This window comes from Diabrotica virgifera, chromosome 2, assembly GCF_917563875.1.
Source record: "Diabrotica virgifera virgifera chromosome 2, PGI_DIABVI_V3a".
Classification (NCBI taxonomy): Eukaryota; Metazoa; Arthropoda; class Insecta; order Coleoptera; family Chrysomelidae; genus Diabrotica; species Diabrotica virgifera.
The window spans coordinates 74,424,494-74,450,190 of record NC_065444.1 but is presented as its reverse complement, the minus strand read 5'-3'; the positions used below and the strand labels follow the sequence as shown (position 1 = coordinate 74,450,190).

Sequence of the window (25,697 nt, the reverse complement as noted above, 5' to 3'; positions counted from 1 at the left end):
TTCTGTTAACCAAAGTAGTGCGGGAAGGAGAACTATATGGCCTTAAGGTGAATGTAAAATAAACTAAAACAATGGTAATTTCAAAAAAGCACACATCAGTTATAAACATCCTAGTCAACAACAATCTCGTTGAACAAGTGAAAAAGTTTAAGTACCTAGGATGTTGGATACATGAAACCTTAGACCAAGAACAAGAGGTTAAATGTAAAATAGAACAGGCAAGAAACACCTTCTTAAAGATGCGACAGTTACTCACTGCACGCATCTTGATCTGTCCCTTCGATACCGCATGATAAAGTGTTATGTATATAGTGTACTATTACACGGCTTGGAGGCTTGAACGTTAACAATCAGCTCGTTACGACGTTTAGAGAGCTTTGAGATGTGGGTAATTCGTCGTATGCTGAAAATTCCATTGACCGACCGCGTTAGAAATTACGAAGTTTTAAGGAGTATGAATAGAGAACGTGAACTCGCAGAATTTGTCAAAAAACTTAAAACGTCTGTTCTTGGACACATATTTAGACACAACAGGTATAACTTCCTTAAACTTATTATAGAAGGAAAAATAGAAGGAAGACCTAGCTGCGCAACATCAAATAATGGACAGGATTAGACTTGCAAAGTCTAATAAGAAGAGCCCAAAATAGAGAAGACTTTGCAAAAGTTAACCTTAGCTAAGAGGACGACACCCAAAGAAGAAGTACTCAAATATGAGTAAAATAAAACAAAGACAGACAGCTTTAGATTTAATTAAAATATTTTACATATAAACAGAAATTAAAATAAATTTCATAAAATGTTCATAATTTAATTTTTCTTTTTAGTGTGCACTTTTAAATGTCTTTTCAAACTTCCTGTTCGACTAAATTGCGTAAAACAAGTTTCACACTTGTATGGTTTTTCTCCAGTTTGTACTCTTAATGTACGTTCAAATGACCTTTCGGAAAAAACTGCTTAAAATCAATTTCACACTTGTAAGGCGTTTCGCCAGTGTGCACTTTCAAATGCATTTCCAAACTTGTTGCTGCTTGAAATTGCTTAAAACAAATGTCACACTGGTTAGGTTTTTCTCCAGTATGTATGTACTCTCAAATGTCTTGTCAAACGATTTGTTTCACTAAATTGCTTAAAACAAATTTCACACTTGAAAGATTTTTATCCAGTGAAAGATTTTTCACCAGTGTGTGTTTTCAAATGATTTTTCAAATGATGCGCTATCGAAAATTTCTTAAAACAAATTTCACACTCGTAAGGTTTTTCTCCAGTGTGCACTCTCAAATGCTTTTTCAAATCACCTGCTTCACTAAACAGCTTAAAACAAATTTCACACTTATAAGATTTTTCTCCGGTGTGTGTCCTCAAATGATTTTGCAAATGATTCCTTCTAGAAAACTTCTTAAAACAAATTTCACACTGGTAAGGTTTTTCTCCAGTGTGAACTCTCAAATGCTTTTTCAAACTTCCTGCTTCACTAAATCGCTTAAAACAAATTTCACACTTATAAGGTTTTTCTCCGGTGTGTGCTCTCAAATGATTTTTCAAGGTATCCATTCTAGAAAACTTCTTAAAACAAATTTCACACTGGTAAGGTTTTTCTCCAGTGTGAACTCTTAAATGCTTCTTCAAACTTCCTGCTTCACTAAATTGCTTAAAACAAATTTCACACTTATAAGGTTTTTCTCCGGTGTGTGCTCTCAAATGATTTTTCAAGGTATCCATTCTAGAAAACTTCTTAAAACAAATTTCACACCGGTAAGGTTTTTCTCCAGTGTGCACTCTCAAATGCTTTTTCAAACTTCCTGCTTCACTAAATTGCTTAAAACAAATTTCACACTTATAAGATTTTTCTCCAGTGTGTCCTCTCAAATGGCTTTTCAAAGGGGCTTTTTGAGAAAACTTCTTAAAACAAATTTCACACTGGTAAGGTTTTTCTCCAGTGTGAACTCTCAAATGCTTCTTCAAAGTTCCTACTTGATTAAATTGCTTAAAACAAATTTCACACCGGTAAGGTTTTTCTCCAGTGTGCAGTCTCAAATGCTTTTTCAAACTTCCTGCTTCACTAAATTGCTTAAAACAAATTTCACACTTATAAGGTTTTTCTCCGGTGTGTGCTCTCAAATGATTTTTCAAGTTATCCATTCTAGAAAACTTATTAAAACAAATTTCACAATTATAAGTTTTTTCTCCAGCGTGTCCTCTCAAATGGCTTTTCAAATGGCCTTTTTGAGAAAACTTCTTAAAACAAATTTCACACTGGTAAGGTTTTTCTCCAGTGTGAACTCTTAAATGCTTCTTCAAACTTCCTGCTTCACTAAATTGCTTAAAACAAATTTCACACTTATAAGGTTTTTCTCCGGTGTGTGCTCTCAAATGATTTTTCAAGTTATCCATTCTAGAAAACTTATTAAAACAAATTTCACAATTATAAGTTTTTTCTCCAGTGTGTCCTCTCAAATGGCTTTTCAAATGGCCTTTTTGAGAAAACTTCTTAAAACAAATTTCACACTGGTAAGGTTTTTCTCCAGTGTGCACGCTCAAATGCTTTTTCAAACTTCCTGCTTCACTAAATTGCTTAAAACAAATTTCACACTTATAAGATTTTTCTCCAGTGTGTCCTCTCAAATGGCTTTTCAAAGGGGCTTTTTGAGAAAACTTCTTAAAACAAATTTCACACTGGTAAGGTTTTTCTCCAGTGTGAACTCTCAAATGCTTCTTCAAAGTTCCTACTTGATTAAATTGCTTAAAACAAATTTCACACCGGTAAGGTTTTTCTCCAGTGTGCAGTCTCAAATGCTTTTTCAAACTTCCTGCTTCACTAAATTGCTTAAAACAAATTTCACACTTATGAGGTTTTTCTCCGGTGTGTGCTCTCAAATGATTTTTCAAGTTATCCATTCTAGAAAACTTATTAAAACAAATTTCACAATTATAAGTTTTTTCTCCAGTGTGTCCTCTCAAATGGCTTTTCAAATGGCCTTTTTGAGAAAACTTCTTGAAACAAATTTCACACTGGTAAGGTTTTTCTCCAGTGTGCACTCTCAAATGCTTTTTCATATTAGCTAATTGAGAAAATTGCTTAAAACAAATTTCACACTTGTAAAGTCGTTTTTTAGTTTGAACTTCTATATATTCATTTAAAAGGTTTTTTTGAGAGACATATTTAGAACAAATAGAATTGTTTAACGCTTTTTCCCCAGAGTTTGGACTTATTTGTTCTTCGTTATTGGATGGACATTCAGGTAATGCTCTCTTAATCTCCATATCCAACAATCTCTTCTGGGAAAAAACTAAAATTAAAACAAACTTATAAATTTTTATGCAGAAACTTACTGTGGTAAAACAAAAAATAATAATATAATGAATGTGCTAATATATAAAATGAAAACGTAATAAAATGCCATGTATTAAACAAGCAATTTAACTTTATAAGTCTTAGGTTTTCACCCAACGCGACCAGAAGTATAAAGTAGATATTTGAACTCTTCGTGTAACTTTGCGTCAACTGATATTCGATTTCACTAAGTTTGAGTCATTTTTGTGAAACACGCACTCGCGCTGCCAATCCTTTGACTTCCGCCCCGAAAAACCGACTTTTGGAGGAGCGCCGTGCAATGACAGCTGCATTAATGGCAGCTGAGAACACTCACGCTGCCCACTTCCCTGTCCAACAGGACGGAGTGTAAATCCGGTATTATTAAAAATACTTCAAGTATCGATTTCCTGGATGTGCTGACCACCAAAGAAGTTAAAGGATATACAACCAAAATTTACAGGTATTTAAATATCCACTTAGATCACAATGTAAACATAAAAAAGGAATAATCAAATCAGTATGCGATATAGCCCAAGATGCCTGTTCCAATGAAAAGGCATTTCAAGAAGAAAAATCCTGTTAAATAAAGGTTTTAACAAAAAATGACTATTGTCATTTATAAACACGGAATTCCACAAGATAGCAGAAAGGAAACAGCAAAACAACACAAGCAATCCAGCTACACCCAAAAAAAGGACTCAAGGTTGGCAACAATACTTTCCACATGTAAACAGTTTATCAGAAAAATTAAAAAGGATAGGAAAAAATACAACATAACAACATTGAAAACAACCAACACACTCAGATCTATCTTGTCCAAAACAAAACCAAACAACACCAGGGGAGGTCAAAGAATTGCACCTACAAAATACCCTGTGAATACAATTTCTAAAAGAAAAGATGGTTCAGATTTGATTACAGTACAGAGCCTCTACTATGTGCTTATACGTATTTCGGAATAACCGTTTCCTCATCGGAGCACCTGGGTAGAGGCACTGAACTGAAATCAAATCCTTTCATCCTTTCCGGGTAATTATCAAAATAATTACCAAAGATGCTACTAGTTAGTGAAATAGATCGCTAAAATTATTATCATGGTGAATGACAAGACGTGAAATGCAATTTTAGATTTACCTTGTCGAGTATTTCGCCACTATGTTATGCTTTACTTTATTTTTCCAACTTAAAAAGCTCAGAGGATAAATAATTTCGAATTTTATTTCCTTACTTATTTGACTTTTGACAAAAATTTCTATTTGTGTGTTGCTCATAGAGATACCTCCTGTAGCATATTCAAGTTGTGAGTGTACAAGATACATTACACTATATCTGCGACATTATTTGGAAATTCAATACAATTTCTCCAAAATTACATTATAACTTATTCTCCAAAACGACATTAATACAATACATGAACTCTACTGGAATCAAAACGCCTCTGTTAGAACCAAAATAGGTGATACTGAAACCATAAACATCCAAAGAGAAGTTATGACGAGGTTATATATTATCACCATTATTATTCAACTTGTACTCCGAGGAAATTTTTGCACGAGCTCTGGATGAAGCAGAAGAAGGAATCAAAGTCAATGGAAAAATCGTGAACATCAGGTACGCCGATGATACAGTACTGATTGCTGGCAGTGAAGAAGATCTACAAATTCTGTTAACCTAAGTAGTGCGGGAAGGAGAACTATATGGCCTTAAGGTGAATGTAAAATAAACTAAAACAATGGTAATTTCAAAAAAGCACACATCAGTTATAAACATCCTAGTCAACAACAATCTCGTTGAACAAGTGAAAAAGTTTAAGTACCTAGGATGTTGGATACATGAAACCTTAGACCAAGAACAAGAGGTTAAATGTAAAATAGAACAGGCAAGAAACACCTTCTTAAAGATGCGACAGTTACTCACTGCATGCAATCTTGATATGTCCCTTCGATACCGCATGATAAAGTGTTATGTATAAAGTGTACTATTACACGGCTTGGAAGCTTGGACGTTAACAATCAGCTCGTTACGACGTTTAGAGAGCTTTGAGATGTGGGTAATTCGTCGTATGCTGAAAATTCCATTGACCGACCGCGTTAGAAATTACGAAGTTTTAAGGAGTATGAATAGAGAACGTGAACTCGCAGAATTTGTCAAAAAACTTAAAACGTCTGTTCTTGGACACATATTTAGACACAACAGGTATAACTTCCTTAAACTTATTATAGAAGGAAAAATAGAAGGAAGACCTAGCTGCGCAACATCAAATAATGGACAGGATTAGACTTGCAAAGTCTAATAAGAAAAGCCCAAAATAGAGAAGACTTTGCAGAAGTTAACCTTCGCTAAGAGGAAGGCACCCAAAGAAGTACTCAAATATGAGTAAAATAAAACAAAGACAGACAGCTTTAGATTTAATTAAAATATTTTACATATACAGTAGACTCCCGTAAGTTCGGCCACCTCGGGACCGGATCCTAGGCCGAACTTAAAAGTGGCCGAACTAACCGATGCCTATCTAAAAAATGTCCATTTATTGTTTGTATGGATCTAGCAAAAACAAAACACAGTAGAAGACAACACAGAGGAATACTCTGACATATATTTAACAAAAAATAAATTTTTTATATTTATATATTTAACATATATTAAAAAATAGACCGTTACAAAAATACTATAAAACAAGACTTACAGAACTCTAGGCCTAATAAAATTTAAAAATATTATTGCACATTGGTGGTTTGGCTTCTTAAACACTTAAAAAAGTCATTTTTTTTGTCTGAATTTTCTTCTCTAATAATAATTTGTGATGTGCAAAGTGTGTGACTAATGCTTAGAGAGCCGGCCGGACTAAGCGGAGACCGAACTAACCGAGGCCGAACTTACGGGAGTCTACTGTAAACAGAAATTAAAATAAATTTCATAAAATATTCATAATTTCATTTTTCTTTTTAGTGTGCACTTTTAAATGTCTTTTCAAACTTCCTGTTCGACTAAATTGCTTAAAAGAAGTTTCACACTTGTATGGTTTTTCTCCAGTTTGTACTCTTAATGTACGTTCAAATGACCTTTCGGAAAAAGCTGCTTAAAATCAATTTCACACTTGTAAGGCGTTTCGCCAGTGTGCACTTTCAAATGCATTTCCAAACTTGTTGCTGCTTGAAATTGCTTAAAACAAATGTCACACTGGTTAGGTTTTTCTCCAGTATGTATGTACTCACATGTCTTGTCAAACGATTTGTTTCACTAAATTGCTTAAAACAAATTTCACACTTGAAAGATTTTTATCCAGTGAAAGATTTTTCACCAGTGTGTGTTTTGAAATGATTTTTCAAATGATGCGTTCTCGAAAATTTCTTAAAACAAATTTCACACTCGTAAGGTTTTTCTCCAGTGTGAACTCTCAAATGCTTCTTCAAAGTTCCTACTTGATTAAATTGCTTAAAACAAATTTCACACCGGTAAGGTTTTTCTCCAGTGTGCACTCTCAAATGCATTTTCAAACTTCCTGCTTGACTAAATTGCTTAAAACAAATTTCACACTTATAAGATTTTTCTCCGGTGTGTGCTCTCAAATGATTTTTCAAGTTATCCATTCTAGAAAACTTATTAAAACAAATTTCACAATTATAAGTTTTTTCTCCAGTGTGTCCTCTCAAATGGATTTTCAAATGGCCTTTTTGAGAAAACTTCTTAAAACAAATTTCACACTGGTAAGGTTTTTCTCCAGTGTGCACTCTCAAATGCTTTTTCATATTACCTAATTGAGAAAATTGCTTAAAACAAATTTCACACTTGTAAAATTTTTCTCCAGTATGCACTCTCATATGCTGTTTCATATGACCTAAGCGAGAAAACTGCTTAAAACAAATTTCACACTTGTAAAGTCGTTTTTTAGTTTGAACTTCTATATATTCATTTAAATGGATTTTTTGAGAGACATATTTCGAACAAATAGAATTGTTTAACGCTTTTTCCCCAGAGTTTGGACTTATTTGTTCTTCGTTATTGGATGGACATTCAGGTAATGTTCTCCTAATCTCCATATCCCACAATCTCTCCTGGGAAAAAACTAAAATTAAAACAAACTTATAAATTTTTATGCAGAAACTTACTGTCGTAAAACAAAAAATAATAATATACAGTTGAGCCCGCGAATCTTTACCCGTGCGTCATCATTTAAAGCATACGAAATAAGTCGATGATAAGTCGGAAATTGAAATGGAAATTGAAAATTGAAAGTCAATGTGCTAATATATAAAATGAAAACATAATTAAATGTGATGTATTAAACAAGCAATTTAACTTTGTAAGTCTTAGGTTTTCACCCAACGCGACCAGAAGTATAAAGTACATATTTGAACTCTTCGTGTATCTTTGCGTCGATTGATATTCGATTTCACTAAGTTTGAGTCATTTTTGTGAAAATTCCGGTCGTAACTTTTTAATCGGAAATGATATCCAAACCGGAAATAAAATTTCGAGCCCGACTTTTCAATAAACGATGATTGATACCTATATCACATGTAGTAAATCTTATGCCGGATTTATACTCAGCCTTTGCCACTGACGGAAATATTGCCCGAAATACACTATCGATGCAAGTGATGTGTTCACATCAGTCCTCACCAATGTCTCCACAATGAACTACTATCAAGGATGGAATGTGACGACAGCATCGTCTTGCTAAGTTGCCGCTTTGCCGGCGGCAAGTGAGAGAGAGAGTGGTTACATGTGAACACGCACTCGCGCTGCCAATCCTTTGACTTCCGTCCCGAAAACCCGACTTTTCGGGAGCGCCGTGCAATGGCAGCTGTATTCTATGTCAACTACATTAATGGCAGCTGAGCACACTCACGCTGTCCACTTCCCTGTCCAATAGGACAGTAAAATCCAACAGGTATTAAAATGTCCACTCAAATCACAATGTAAAACATCAAAAAAGGAATCATCAAATCAGTATGCGATAGAGCCCAAAACACCTGTTCCAATGAAAAGGCATTGTTTACCTGGCAGAATCCTGTTAAACAAAGGTTTTAACAAAAAATGACTATTGTCATTTATAAACACGTAATTCCACAAGATAGCAGAAAGGAAACAGCAAAACCACACAAGCAATCCAGCTACACTCCAAAAAAAGGACTCAAGGTTGACAACAATACCATAATGTGTAAAAAGCTTAAAAATTAAAAATGATAAGAAATAAGTACAACATAACAACATTTAAAACAACCAACACACTCAGATCTATCCTGTCCATAACCAAACCGAACAACACCAGAAGAGGTCAAAGAACTACACCTACAAAATATCCTGTGACAAGGGCGTGCATTCCATGGATGCAAGGGAAGCATTGCATCCCCTAAAATCTAAAGATTATTTTCAGTAATACATAAAACTCCATAATCATATTTTAAATTGATTTGTAATAATTATTCTAATATTTACAGATAAAATATGTTTTTCAAGAAAACAAGAAATCATTAATTTATGTTACGAATGACAATTACTGGCAACAGCGGACAGTATCTTGGATGCAATTTTGGAACAGATTCCAATGACCATTCCGCCGGGCGCTTCCATCGTTCAATTCGGTCAGCACTCGTCCCCCAAATCTCGTACTCAATTTGTATGGCATTTTAAGCAGATCCGGATGCAATATTAGAATAGACGACCGGAGTGTGACGTCACGGCCAACTGCGGATATGTTCAGTGTTATTGTCACTTTCCAAACAAAGATTGTAAACACGTTGAAAAGATAGAGTTTACCGAATCTAAAGACTTTTTAATTAGTATAAAGTTAAAATTTTGCTTCCTGTGCTATTTTTTATGTTTAATTATAGTGTTTTTTTAATTTCACTATCTTAATTCGGTCTCCTAAACGTTACTTCACCCATACATACATTTTATTGCTATTTATATAAAACATCATGCTTTATTATTTACAAAACCTTGTAAAATTGTTATAATAACTATAACAATACTTACATATTGCAAAAAACGGAAATATTCTCTGTAAAAACTGAAAAAACACACTAAACAACGTTTGTTTGGAAAGGTTTGGTAAAAATCTGACACATATGTCAATAAAAATTGACACTTTTACGTCATCACTCCGGTCGTCTATTGCTTATCATAGACAAGGCGAATAGAGCAGTTCGCATTGCAGTCTCGAGTATGAACATTGTAATACAGCGTGTTTGCCATATTCCACGTGTTTTGCATTTGTATTAATTTGAGTATTTTTGCAGTGTTTGACTTGTTTTTTAATTCAGATTTACAGCAATCGTGTACAAGCTCTCAATCCTGATAGACAAGGCAAAAATCTCATGGGAATATTTTTCCCAACGAACCCGCCGTTTCCGCCTTGTCTATGACAGGAAAACAGTAATAAACAGTATTGTATTTGTGAAATTTATTAAATTATGGATTTTCAAAATTAAACTTTCAAGAAAATCTAATATATCTATAGGCAGGTCAAAACCATTACTGGAAATTCAAACCAAGTCGATGAAATCAAGTACACGTTATTTTAACAAAAATATATTATTCCTGTAAGTGGTTGACTGAGTGTAAAACTATTTCGAAATTATTTTGTTGGCCGTGTATATTGTTTAATATAAGTGAGAAAACCGTGTGAAATAGTGCGGGTTACTCGGATTTAAAGAATTTGCACAAATCTATAAATAGATACATTTTAAGTAAAGAGTATTTAAAGGCAGTTGTTATAAAAGAAAATACTTTTGAGAAAACACGAATTGATCACGCTCTAATGAGAAATTCACACCGAGAATGCAGTACGGCTAAGATAGGGCAATACATTTCTAATCGGGAATAAACGCACAGGGTTGTCGGTCTTCACCAGTTGTTGATTGCTCTCTCAAGAGCGTCATACAGGAACTGTGGCAACACTGAATGCGCATTCCTATCTTAACTGTACTGCAATCCCAGTGTGAATATCATGTTAGATAAACAGCTTAAAGATAGCCATCGCATACATAATTATCAAGTAAAAAAAATCGTGTGACACATTAAAGAGACTAATTAACATAACATGTTTCCTTGAAGAACATAAACTTAGTTTCTGAGGGTATAATGAAAGTTATGAATCTGTAAATTTTGTGGAAATTTTTTATCTCAATGATGACCTACTAAAAAGTAATTTATATCAATCTACCGTATTTCGAGGTACCTCGAATAGGATACAAAATGATTTGATCAAGTCTGTGGCAAATATTGTTCTGCACAAAGAAGAAATAAAAGAAGCACAATTTATTTCCATTATTCTACATGAAACTACAGATATCGTCAATTGGACTCAGTTATCGGTTGTTCTGCGTTACATCAAAAATAATGAGGAAATACAAGAACGATCTTGGGTATTTTTTCAGATAGATAACTTCAGATAGATCAGCAGAAGGTATATAAAGACAGGTTTGTAATATAGTTGAGGAACTGGACTGTGGCTCCAAACTTGTCCCTCAAAGTTATGATGGAGCTGCCGTAATGGCCGGGCATTTGAGAAGACTTCAAACCAAAGTTAAGGAGAGGTTTCAAAACGCAATTTTTGTGCACTGCTTTGAATATAGGCTAAAAGTTCTAGCGAAATCAGTCGCATTCAATAAGACTTGCAAAGAAGCAAAGTATTTTTTCAAACTTTGAGCAGAATGGCTGCTTTTTTTCTAAATCATCCAAAAGGACACATGCTTTAGATGTCATTCTTCAGAAAAGATTTCCTCAAGCAGCTCCCACCAGATGGAACTACAATGGGAGATTAGTAAAAACAGTTTCCCAATATCGACAATCCCTAATAGAGTTATTTGAAAGCATTTTGGAGTATAAAGACCGTTGGACCCTGAAACTGTGAATTCCTCACGAGGTTATTTGGAATTAGTCAAACGATCATCTGGCAATGGAACCCAAGCGAAAATGCATTAGAATTGACGATGTAGGTTACACAAAAATATCTTATCATCGACTTTTTCTGAAATAATAGATAACATTTCCCATCAGCTTAAAGAAAGATTTAAAAACCTTTGTAAGATTTGTGGAATTAAGCAATTTCAATAAAAAAATATGCCAACTATAGTTTCCCGGAAGAGGCTTTTAATTGTCTAAAAAAGCATTATGAAAACTTTTTTGGCATTCTTTCCCTGCATTCCCAACTGTGCGTTTTGTATGCTTCTCAACACTCTGTACAAACTGATACTAGTTCTAAAATGCTGATCTTTCTTAAACAAACAGAACTGGAGGAACCATATCCTCTAGCTTTCAAAATTATGCGATTTAGTGATGACAATACCTGCTAAAAGTGCGTCTGTAGAACGAACTTTTCTGTGCTAAAACAGATTAAAAACTTTGTTAGAGATTCCACAAGTGAGGAGAAGCTAGCTAACTTGCTAACTTAGCAATATTGTCAATTAAAAAAGAACTTATTAAAGAAATGTCTGAAAATCCCAGTTTTTATGAGTCTGTCATAAACGAGGATGACAGAAGAATAGAGCTGCACTACAAGTAAAAAGTTTAGTAAGTCCTTTTATAATTTAATTTGCATCCCTTTACTCAAATGTCACGACACGCCACTGCCCTGTGAATACAACAATTTCTATTTATGTGTTGCTCATAGAGAGACTTCCAAATTACTGTAGCATATTCAAGTTGTGAGTGTACAAGATACATTACACTATCTCTGCGACATCAATGGGAAATTCAATACAATTTCTCCAAAATTAAACGCAGCATCTGATGACCTCTTATTGTTATTTTATACGAATAAATATGTTCTTTAAAATTACTATTCCCACTAAAAGTCATACCAAGGCCTCTGAACTGTCTCTAATTAGACTAGATAGAATGGCAAATGAGGTGTCAAATGAAAGCTTATAACCCAAGGATGGTATTAAAGGTGAGAAATTTGATATACGACTTCCGGTTTTAGAGTTGTAACCGGAAGTACTGTTTTGAAGTCGCCGAAATAGTATGAGCGATATATTATTCGACGTGCCTTAGCAAGACGAGAACATATACTTCCGGTTGCATGCATGTCCGTTCATCTGATGACATAGAATGACAAATGATGTGTCGAATGAGAGCTTATAACTTAAATATGGTATTAGAGGTGAAATTTAACTTCGGGCCCGAGACTAACTAGAAGATTTTTTACCAAGCCACAAAAACAAAATGTGTTTTTTTTATTTAGCTTAATGCCTCAACAACTAATGGTCATTGGTTTGGTACAGATGATTTGGCAATCAGGTACCTAGTGTAGTGTGTGTGTGTTGAGTAAATGGCCTGTTACTTTGAAAAGTCGACTTCCTTGTCTTTACAAAGAGCCGCTAATTATTGTATCTGAACGTCTGCAATCCCTCTGGTGAGTACCGATCCGACAAGGGACAAGGATAGAAACTATTTTCACTTATTAAGTTTTAATAAATGAAAAATTTCCTGATGAGATAAATGTGTTTATCGCCAACCGTCACTAAAGTCATTCATTATTGTACTCATTTGCCCTCATTTGCGGCAGTAAAGTAACACTTTATTTACTGAAAGAAGAATTTTACTTTACACCTGCCGCGATTATTAATCAAATTAACCGAGATTGAATGTAAAGTAGCTGATGGCAGTAATCGATTATTTATTTGAATGAACTTAACATTTATTTATTAAAAATATTGTACAAAATTTGCGATGTTATCAATTAAATTTATGTCAAAAAGTGAAATATTTAAAAGTGAATGTTTTTATAAAAAATAATTTTACATATTCGAAAAGTTGGTATTTTACTTTACCCATTTAGTAATTATTCAATATTGCTAACTATTGATTAAAAATCATCGGCCATCTTCAAAAAGTTATCTGCCATCACTGTCATGAAATTATTATTACATCTAAAATTTAAAAAGTTCTTCAATTGTAAATTGCAATTAAGTGTTAAGAGGAAAGGAACATTTTGACACCTGTCAAAATTTTCAATGTATTTTAAATGTAATCATTTTTTGTCGAATCCTGAGAAAACTGATAAGTATTTTTGAAAAATTTAAACGCAGAATGAAAGATTACTTTATTACCGAGGGCCGGAAGTCCCTTAGAATGAATAAAAAGTTTCTTTTGAATGAGATATTTGAAATTAAAAATCACACTAAATTTCCTCTTAGCTTTTCACCCCTGTAACTTATTAAAATAAACATTAAAGAAGTTTTAAGGGACTTTCGGCCCTCGGTAATAACGTAATCTTTCATTCTGCGTTTAAATTTTTCAAAAATACTTATTAGTTTTCTCAGGATTCGAAAAAAATGAATCCCATTTAAATAGCATTGAAGCCGAAAGTTCGTACCCATCCCCTTAAAACCAATATCAAACTATGTTGGCGATAAAATTTTGTATGCACCACGTCAATAAATCTTTATCGAATTCGTCTGTTACTCGCCTCGCTGGCTCTTCTCGTAATATCAGACTCGTTCGATAGAGTCAATTTTACTGACTTGGTTGTATTTTGATTTAAATTTCTGAATTGGAAATCGAAACATCAAATAAACTTAACTCAAAAGTAAAAATGGTGGCTTATTATATTCCCAAATAAAATTGTAAATGTCTATTATTCTATTCTTGTTGGACATTGTGTTCTTGCAAGAGATCTATGTAAAGGGCCTAGCCGGGTAAGATGATGAAAAGTGCCTCCAACTCGATTCGAATTCCATATAGGTCACCGTTTAGCATACATAGTGAAATTAACTTTCTGAAATTTTTAGCCTCCTAGGTGGTCATGTGACCCACCTAGAGGCTAATTAGGCTTTTTATGTTCTTATTTTTTATCTCAGCCGCATCGAAAACTAGCGAAAAACTTTAAATAAAAAATTTATTGGATTTAAAAAGTTCTGTGCGAAAAAATTTTTTTTTTAATTTTTGGCGGGAAATTTATATTTTAGAACGATTTTAAAATTTTAAATGAGTATAAAAAAATAACTACGACATTCGTTTTCACGAAAAAAATATATAACGTGTATTTTTGCATAAGATTTAACCCTGAATTTTTTCAAATTTTTAAAATTGGTGAAATGCACCTTTAAAAATAAAAAACCGCATTTTTTTTGTTTTTTTTTTCGTTTTTTGATACAATTTTATACATATTTAAGGTAACACCGTCACTGGAGTAGGTAAAAAACTGAAAAATAATTGGGGTTTGCTTAATGAAAATTTTTTGTAACGCCATCCATTTTCAATATACAGGGCGTTGAAGAAAACAAAATTTTACACATTTTTTACGATTTTGCCGAAACTCATGGCAACATTGTAATAAAACTTGGCGGGTTTTAAGAGGTAGTTATTGTGCATGTTTTGACATACAATTAAGGATTTGATATTAATCATTTGCGCGCTTAGGGTTAATGATCCGAACTTTTCAAAGAAAAAAAGATAGTACGTCACTGACATATTTCAAATTAACAATCATTTTTGAATTCCTCATTCAATTTGCGATAAAAAACTATGTTCTCATTTTTTCATACGAAGCGCCGTTTTGCTGCAAAAAATAAAATATCTTAACGCTTCCAAAGTATTCGAATTAGTTTTTATAATGGATGTACGAGTTTATGTAGATGTAGAAACTACTAATAGAAGTTCGAATACTTTGTAAGGGTTAAGATGGTTTATTTTTTGAATAAAAATGGCGCATCGTATGAAAAAATAAGAAGATAGATTTTTTGTCAGAAATTGAACGAGGAATTCAAAAAGGATTGTTAATTTGAAATATGTCAGTGGCGTACTATCTTTTTTCTTTAGAAAGTTCAGACCATTACCCGTATGCGCGCCAATGATGAATATAAAATTCTTAACTGTATGTCAAAAAATGCACAACAACTACCAAAATTCGTCAAATTTTATTACAATGTTGCCAGTAGTTTCTGCAAAATCGTAAAAAATGTGTAAAATTTTGTTTTCTTCAACGCCCTGTATCTTGAAAATGGATGGCGTTACAAAAAATTTTTATTAAGCAAACCCCAATTATTTTTCAGTTTTTTACCTATTCTAGTGACGGTATAGCCTTTTTTGAAAAACATGTATAAAATTGTATCAAAAAACGAAAAAAAAAACCGAAAAAATGCGGTTTTTATTTTTAAAGGTGCGTTTCATCAATTTTAAAAATTTGAAAAAATTCAGGGTGAAATATTATGCAAAAATACACGTTATATATTTTTTTCGTGAAAACGAATGTCTTAGTTATTTTTTTATACTCATTTAAAATTTTAAAATGTTGGACGGTTTAAGTGATTTTTTAAATATGTTATAGCCTGATTCTTTAGCAATGCTACTGTAATAATATTGTTGCTAAACAGGTAAATTTTCATTGTATACCGGGTGTATCAATCAAACTGGGTTTTTTTCTCAAAGTTCGCATCACCCTGTGGAATATTCTAGCATTTATAAAATACTGAAATTAAAACTCAACTATAGCCTCAGGTTTTTTTAACATTCTGGTTTTTGATTCATTCGTTTATGTTGGATAATAAAAAAGTTAGGTACTTTAAGAACTAGACATGTTCTTCATCAATACACAGTGTTTCTAAATAAGTGCGAATAACTTTAAGGAGTAACTCTGCATGAAAAATTGATGACAGTTGGCTTTATAAACGTATGTCTGCAAATGTTTCGTTTCTGAGATACGGGATGTTGAATTTTTTCTTACAAACTGACGATTTATTTTATTGCTTTAAAACCAGTTGAGTTGGTTTTAAGACGTAGTTATTGCACATTTTTTGACATACAATTAAGAATTTCATATTCACCATTAGTGCACATACATGTAATATGACCGATCATATTACCCATATGTACGCTAATGGTGAATATGAAATTCTTAATTTTATGTCAAAAGATCCGCAATAACTATCTCTTAAAACCTACCAAATTTCATTTGCATATCTCAACTGCTTTTAAAGCAGTAAATAAATCGTCAATTTGTAAGAAAAAATTCAACATCCCATATCTCGGAAACGAAGCATTTGCGGACATACTTTTATAAAGCCAACTGTCATTATTTTTTCATGCCGAATTACCCCTTAAAAATTGTCGCACTTATTTAGAAACACCCTGTATTGATGAAGACCATGGCTAGTTGTTAACGTCCTAGCTTTTTTATTGTCCAAGATAAACGAGTGAATCAAAAAACAAAATATTAAGAAAACCTGAGGCTATAGTTGGGTTTTGATTTCAGCATTTCATAAATGCTAGAATATTCCACAGGGTGATGCGAACTTTGAGAAAAAAACAGTTTGATTGGTATACCCGGGATACAATGAAAATTTACCTGCTTAGCAACAATATTATTACAGTGATATTATTAAAGAATTATTTAGGCTATAACATGTTTAAAAAATTACTTAAATCGGCCAACAGGTTTAGGAAATTTGAGACATCAAAAATGACCAAATTTTTAAGTGGGCCGATTTCTATGCACGTAAGTTTAGATTAAACAGAACAGGACCCAATACTGTTCCCTGTGGCATTCCATATGGTATACCTCTTTGCCTGCTTATTACTTCGGAGACCCTCTGCGGTCTGTCAGAGAGGTAACTTCTAAATAGTTGTAAACAGTTGTGTCTTATACCAACTTTCTCTAAGGTTTGTAAGATACATTATCTTGATATGTTTCATTTCTATCGTCTATTGTTTCATTTCTAAATTTGTTTTCATAGTATTTTTTCCATACTTTAGCTATCTATTCTGTATTTGTCTGGATTTGGTTTGTTGTATCCCTTACGGCTGTTATTTATTTATGTTTTCTTTTTTCATGTCTGATTGTTGTCCAAAAGCTTCTATTATTTGTTACATAGTTTTCCTGTAATTCTTCTCCAAACTCTTCCCACGTCTTTGTTTTTGCTTATGGTGTTTTTCGCTAATCATCTCAGCCTTTTGTATTCTTCTTTATTTTCTTCCAGCTCGGTTTCAATGTATTTTTTCCGTAGCATTTTCAAGTAAGATTAAAGATAAAATGCACTGTGTAGCACATATTTTCTGTGTCGTTCTTATACTTCGTAACCCACAAAAATTGGAAAATGCGTTTTTTGCAGATTTGTATAATGTAAAGCCAAACTCGCATGTTAAAAAAACCTTGTAAGCCGTACTTCATTACTTATATTATTAAATGGGCTTCTAATAGATTGTATCCCCATTGCTGAGAATATGAATAGCAATAGTTTTTCGTGTCTAAGGAACAATCAGGATTTTGGGGTTCAGAGGTATTAAAAAGACACGATGATATGCTACAGGATGGCACGAACATGTTAAAATAATTTTCTATTTAAAATTTTGTGAAAAATGGTAACCATCTCTCTACATATTTTTATTAAGTACTTGACTCACCTGAGTTATCTTCACCTGGTTCATTCTTTAAGTCTTCAAGATCAAGGGACGTATTAAACTGACATTCTATATATCGTTGGTCATCTTGAGTAAATTCTGTCTTAATTTCTGCTTTTACTTCTATTGCTAATAAATACCAATTACATCAAATTGTAAAACTAAACTTTATTACTTATCTTACCTGATTCTAGATCTGGTTCATTCTTAAAACCTCCAATCTTTGTTGATATCTGACTCTCTATACATCTTTCATTATATTCAACAAACTGTTCCTTAACTTCAACCTTAAACTCCATAGCTAACAAAAATTAATCTATAAACTGAATAAAAATGGGAATTATAATTTCAGCACTAACACCTCAACATCCATACCAATATTAATATAATTATTTATTATTAATATTAAATAGTACAAAATCACAATATTAATACATAAATAAATATACAGTGTCAAAAGAAAAAAAACGGTTTATATTTATGGGTTGTGGGATTATGGGTTTATTTCTTAGAATATAAAATAAACCTTCTTTTATATTCTAAGGTTTATTTAGTTTATTTATTTCAATTAGGCATTCCAAATCACGTGATATAATATGGCTGCTGGATGGCGAAACTGTCATCCATAGGCGTATCCAATGTTTAAACCACTTCATATTTAATTTGCTATCACAATTTCACAAATTTCGCTACACAATTACCAAAAAAACAAAACCAAACAGGATATTCTTTACAAATTTGTCAATATTCAATGTAAACATTACATACATCATGACCACCCCCCTTAACTGTGTCTATGGCCATGTCAGTTTAGCCATCCACCGACCACCACTGACAGTTCATTGGAATCCCTAATTGACTTGACATTTAAATTTTATAATGTCCAATGTCCGTGAAAAATAATCATAGACATATTAAGAGTAGACATAGTCTAAATATAAGGGGATAGTACACCAAAATTTGGTCGACTTTACACTACATGATTTATCACGTGATTTATCATATGATTTTGTCCATGACGAGCCGCATGACAATGCTTATGATAACACACAATGCTTATGACACAATCATATGACAAATCACACAGTGTAAACATGTAAATTTCACTCCATGGCCAAATCATATGACAAATTACATGATAAATCATGTAATGTAAAGTCAACCTAAGTAGACCATGACATAAAGTCGACTTTACACTACATGATTTATCATGTGATTTGTCACATGATTTTTCCCATGACGACCCACATGACAAAACGAGTCGTATAACAACGCTTATGAAAAAATCATATGACAAATCACACAGTGTAAACATATAAAGGCCCCGTCTCACCATCAAATAATTGACAGTTATTTGATCAAACTTGACAGTTAGTGACACAAACTATACATACTAACTGTCACTTTGTGTCACTAACTGTCAAGTTTGATCAAATAACTGTCAATTATTTGATGGTGAGACGGGGCCTTTAATTTCCCTCCATGACCAAATCGTATGACAAATCACATGATAAATCATGTAATGTAAAGTCGACTTTATTAACTAAGCAAAATCCTCAGAGCCGGAAACCAGAGTGGAGGACGAGGGTAGTTATAAGGGGTCAAAGTCGCGGTTATTATTATTTTTTTGGGACGCTTATGATCGAAATAGTGCACCAAAATTTTGGAGTAAATAGGTCATAAAGGGTTTTTAAATGTTGGGTTAAAGTTTATATCTAAATTAATTTATTTAATTGTTTATTAAAGTACATACTTTAGTTATTGCTACAGATTGTAAAAAATACTGAAAATAGTAAATATAGAGTAGACCAATGAAAGTATTTTACAATTTTTGGATGTATTTGAAAATGAACATATGGAATGCGAAATATGGAATGCGAATCTTTTAAATCGTAAAAATCGAAATGATGTTTACGATGCATGAAAACGAATACACATTAAGATCGCTGAGAAATACACGATAAGCGAGTTACAAAATAAAAAGGAATCATTAATGGCATCATTTAGAGCCCGTTCGCAAAAAGCAAAACAAAGTTTAAAAAGTGGTTTAATTAAGTGACACCATCTTCTCATTCTTGGCTTTTTTCTGTTATTTAATAATAAACTTCCACCAGACTTAATGGCAAAAGCGGCTAAATTTATAAGAAGTTCTGTATCACTAACCGTTATGTACAGTCACAATCACTGAATAGTTTACACCCTTTAATATCCAGTGGCATAGCCACCTTTAAGGCCGCGTCTCACCATCAAATAATTTGATCAAACAGTTTGAGCAAACTTGACGTACTTGAGGAAGTACGTCAAGTGACGTCACAGTTGCAGTTTTTTTGAAATTCTAAAAATCTGTGCTCTCACTATCAGCACCGAACAACTGCTATCAGTCTAGTTGTTCGGTGCTATCAGTCTAGTTTGATCAAATTTTTTGTATTGAGTTGTCTAACTTGTTTGTACTTTATTTAAAATTAAAATTTTTCATTACTATCCACAATGAACACTCAGGATGTGACGTCACTAACTGTCACTTTCAGCACAGAATAGAAAACAAGCAGAAGGCCCACTCTCGGATGCCGCCTTTGATGTTTGCGAGTACGCGCCCGCCATTTGTATTGAGGAAAAGCACAGGTTCGGATTGAGAAATTTGTGACAAGCTACGACAGAACCGTAATTTAAATATTCAGACCTTAATTTAGTAAATTTGAAATAATTTCATGTGTATTCTTCAAGTAAAAGTAGGACATGAAATATTGTATATTATTATGTCTATGGTTGCCGTAAACAAATTTAATTTGAATCAATTTTGGTTAATTTTTCTATTCCTGGATAAACATATAATTGAAATGTACTGAATTAAAATATAATAAATAATACAATAAAACATTTTTGAATTTATTAATTAAGTGGAAAATTAGTATAAATAAAAATGACAAATGACATCATAAATTGTTTATTTTAATTTTAAATTTTCACATAATTAGGTAATAAATAAATACAAATAGCCCATTAAATGAACGGGAAATTCGGCGATACCGTGTAATTTTCAGGGGCAACTCCGAATTGCATGAAAATTTCGATTTAGGTTCTCTCCACTTCAAAGTTGAAATTGTGCCGTTGGTTGCTTTAACTTGGGGGGTGACAGTCACCCCTTCTAGGGGGTAAAAAACATGTTCAAGACAAGACAGGAAATGGATACATTGACTGATTTTAAGCAACTTTTGTTCTATAGAGTTTTTTACGTAAGTCAATACTTTTCGAGTTATTTGCCACTGAAAATGTTGATTTTTCGACAAAAAAATCTACGTTTTCAGACGGTTTTTCGCAAATAACTCAAAAAGTAAATATTTTATCAAAAAAAATATCCTTAGCAAAAGTGTAGCTTATAAAAAACCCAAAAAATGGTTTATCAGTAAAGTCTATCAATAAAATAAAAACAAAGTTGTAACCCATGAAAAGTACGTTCTTATTCGTCTAATTCCAAATCGAATATTTCTAGGTGAAATCACCAAAAAATTTAGCACTTTTCGGGAAAACCCCATTTAAATTTGTTTAAAAATGTTTATAAAAAGCTTTGTTTTAATTGTTAACAAAAGTTTTAGCATTAAAAATAAGCGAGTTACGCTCAAAATAAAGTTGGTCCTCTTTTTTTTTGTAAAAAATCATGAAAATCTCACCGTGTTTAGCTCCCCAAATGAAATTATTCGCTACCGCTTTACAAACAATTTACTTACCTATCTATCTTTTATATGATCTGTCAGTCTCACCGGTTTAAAGTGTTTATTTTTGAAAGGGTTATAATTGAGAAAGCTGGAATGGGTCACTAATCACGAGTGTATGCAAATTTTGAACAGCCCTATCTTAACCAATTTTTGTCTTACGGAGAAACAAAATGAAACTATCATATTTATAATAGCAAAACCTACATTTTTTTACTCTTTAAGATTTTTCTTATCACTAATACTTTTTAAGTTATTTTGAAAAAATGAAATTTTTCAAAAATTTTTAGAAATTTTTTTTAATATAAAACCAAATGTTTTCAAAAATAAGCACTTCAAACAAATCAAACTTACAGATCATATAAACAATACACACACAGTTAAAATAGATGGTAAAGCCAAACGATTAATTTCATTTAGGGTGCTAAATAGAGGGAGGTTTTCACGATTTTTTTACAAAAAAAAGGGGCCAACTTTTTTTTTCAGTGTAACTCGTTTATTTTTGATGCTGTAAACTTTTGTAAATAACAAATAATAAGCTTTTTTTCGATACTTAAAAAATGTTAATAAGGTTTTCCCGAAAGACGCTTCTTTCTTCGGTGATTTCGCGTTGAATTATTCGATTTGGAATTAGACGAATAAGAACGTATTTTTCATGAGCTATAACTTTGCTTCTACTCAATTTGTAGACTTTACTGGTACACCATTTTTTTCGTTTTTTTTTATAGGCTACACTTTTGCTAAAAATATTTTTTTCGATATAATATTTACTTTTTGAGTTACTTGGGAAAAACGTAGTTTTTTTGTCAAAAAATCAACATTTTAAATCACGAATAACTCGAAAAGTATTGACTTAACTAAAAAAACTTTATAGAACAAAATGTGCTTAAAATAAGTCAATTTATCCATTTCCGGACTTATTTTAAACACGCGTTTTTCACTCCCCGAGAAGGGGTAAATGTGACCCCCTAAGTAAAAGCAACCAACGGTACAAATTCAACTTTGATGTGGAGGGTAAGTAGAACCTAAATCCAAATTTTCATGCAATTCGGAGTTGCCCCTGGAAATTGCACTCCCAAACGGTCATTTATTGGGCATACGACACTTGACAGAAGCTCGAAACAAATGAGAATCGTTGAAAAGCCCTATTGCAAGGTTTTTTACTATTTTAGAAGTAATAAGTGAATATAAGTGGAAAAAAGGGGTGGACGCATATTATGTGCTGTTAAAAGTTGTAAAAAGACCCGTTTGAAATGTAATGAAAGTTTTTTACTTTTCCTATGGATCCAGAAAGGTGAGAAAATTAACAATTATAATAAAATCACAATAAAAATGAACTAGAAATAAACAAACCAAGACACGTTGAATGTTACGAGGAGCACTCCCGAATCATTATTTGGGATTTACCCCAGGCAACCAAGTGACGTCATATAACGTTGAGGAAACGTCAGTTTTTGGTTGAATATAACACGTGTTTGAACATTACGTCATACAGACGTCTTTTGTAGGTGATTTTAAATACGTAAGATTAATGACGTTAAAATTACGTTTAAAAAACGTTTTAATTTCAGACAGCCTAAGTCTGACGTCACAAAATTGGGAGGAGCGAGGAGCTTGCTTGTTTGTATTGACTCCAAACAATTTCGTTTGGGTATAGATAACGCTAACTATTCATAAGAAATTGCTCATTTATTGTTTACGTGGTTTGTGCCTTGTGTGATTATAAGACTTTTCATTTATATATTTAGTTGAAGAAACGTGTAAATTAAGCGATTTTTATGTGTTTTTGCTCACTGAGTTAGTTTAATGCAGTAATTCTTCTTGACAACTATTTGAGGTTATGTTTATTTGTTTTTAATTAAGCGTTAAATGAAGATATTAAGACAGCGTTAAATTAAGATATTAGTATGCTGGATAACTTGTTAATAAATTATTTATTAGTTTCATATACAGAGAGAGTCTGTAAAGTGGAATAAATTCAATATCTCAAATACTAATTGTTTTTTTGGAAAATGCTCAGACCCGTCGATTAGTATTTCAAATTGTCCTTTTTGACATTCAATAATAATGTATACAGGGTGTCCCAATTTAGAGATATGACGTCATCGTCGATTTTCTTAAATGGCAACACTGTCATTTTGATAGCTAATTTGATAGGGTTTGTAAAGTTATACATAACTGCAAAATATCAAATTTTTATTCTCTACCATTTACAAGATAATAGAAAATAACAAAGTTATATCTGTAATTTGGAATATATTCAATAATTAAAATACTAACTGTTTTTTTGAAAAATTCTCAGACCCGTCGATTAGTATATCAAATTGTCCTTTTTGACATATAATAATAATGTATACAGGGTGTCCCAATTTAGAGATATGACGTCATCGTTGATTTTCTTAAATGGCAACACTGTCATTTTGATAGGGTGTGTAAAGTTATACACAACTGCAAAATTTCAAATTTGTATTCTCTACCATTTAGATGATAATAAAAAATAACAAAGTTATGAAAAAGAAGTAATCAACTAATAATTGAATTTAATTATTTCAATAAATTAAGCAAAAACTCATAATGTTGCCCTCAATTATTGTCAAATTGTCAATGGGCAACGTTATGAGCATTTTCTTAATTGAAATAAATAAATTCAATTATTATTTGATTACATTTTGTTCTTCATAACTTTGTTATTTTTTATTATCTTGTAAATGGTAGGGAATAAAAATTTGAAATTTTTCAGATGTGTATAACTTTACACACGCTATCAAAATAGCTATCAAAATGATAGTGTTGCCATTTAAGAAAATCAACGATGACGTCATATCTCTAAATTGGGACACCCTGTATACATTATTATTATATGTCAAAAATGACAATTTGATATACTAATCGACGGGTCTGAGCATTTTTCAAAAAAACAGTTAGTATTTTAATTATTGAATATATTCCAAATTACAGATATACCTTTGTTATTTTCTCTTATCTTGTAAATGGTAGAGAATAAAAATTTGATATTTTGCAGTTATGTATAACTTTACAAACCCTATCAAATTAGCTATCAAAATGACAGTGTTGCCATTTAAGAAAATCGACGATGACGTCATATCTCTAAATTGGGACACCCTGTATACATTTTTATTGAATGTCAAAAAGGACAATTTGAAATACTAATCGACGGGTCTGAGCATTTTCCAAAAAAACAATTAGTATTTGAGATATTGAATTTATTCCACTTTACAGACTCTCTCTGTATATGTTGTTTCAGTTTTGACACAGTAAGTAGGTATATATAACTAGTGACAATTCTAAAATGTGAGGGCTGGTACAATCATGCAGAATTAATGATGCTTTTAGCCTAGCGCACAAGCGATCTTAAACAAGTGATAGTACTTATATCTCCGACACATGGGACGTAGGCCTATAGGTTTCATGTTATGTACCTATTTTTTATACTACTTTGAAACATCTGAAAGAGGTCACTTTTTGAAAGTATTAAAGACGTGATTTTACCGACGTGAAAAAAACGTAGATACGATTACGTTTTAAAATCGTCACAATTATGACGTCAAATCGATGAGACAAATACACGTGATTTTCAACGTCAGTACTACGTCATAGAAACACGTCAATTGGTCATTTTTATGACGTGTTATCTACGTTATAAAAACGTCGTTTGGTTGCCTGGGACAATGTATGTACATTGTAAATCATGTTTTGGGAGTGCTCCTTGTAACATTCAATGTATTTTGGTTGGTTTATTTCTAGTGGATCTTTATTGTGATTTTAGTATAGTATTTATGTATTCAGATCTTCGAAGTTGAAATATATATTTAAAACAAATTTAAGAATTACAGCAGTAAACTTCAATCTAATAATAATTATTTGATAATTCAACTTAAATTGCCATGTGCATTATATTCAGTATTCCTTGTCTTTCGGAAAACCGAAAAAAGACAAATTGCAATTATACGCTTTGCTGTCGTAATTTATTGCTGCATATACTAGATGTGACTTGCCCATTTTGCCTAAAATTAGATAAACAATTTATAATTATTATTAAAAATATAAATATTATTAATAATAATTATATTATATTATTAGTAATACATGTATATAATATATTTATTTATGTATAGCACACGATAACTCCAACTCCACAATAACAACACAAATTAATGACAGTGAATACACAATATACGCTACCACTGAACTTTCTAATGCACACGAGGTGAAATTCCACTGAACAGCACTGCTTCCTCTCAACAAATGGCCGATTCCTCAGACGCAAATGAGTTGCGCGTACTTCTCCCGCCAAAGAGAGT

General features: G+C 32.3%; 2 protein-coding genes across 3 annotated transcripts in view; one reads left to right on the top strand and one right to left on the bottom strand.

Annotated features, from left to right (window-relative positions):
• The window catches only part of LOC114329493 (venom carboxylesterase-6), a 337,686-nt gene that overhangs the window by 207,631 nt on the left and 104,358 nt on the right, over window positions 1–25,697 (top strand). The gene's annotated exons all lie outside the window — the stretch shown is intronic.
• Window positions 765–18,566, bottom strand: LOC114329495 (zinc finger protein 260-like). Its single transcript, XM_050643789.1, has 3 exons — window positions 17,850–18,566; window positions 17,669–17,794; window positions 765–3,290 (listed from the first exon to the last, which is right to left on the bottom strand). The coding sequence occupies exons 1-3, from the start codon at window positions 17,962–17,964 to the stop codon at window positions 1,159–1,161; spliced, it is 2,373 nt and encodes a 790-aa protein (XP_050499746.1). The 5' UTR covers window positions 17,965–18,566; the 3' UTR covers window positions 765–1,158.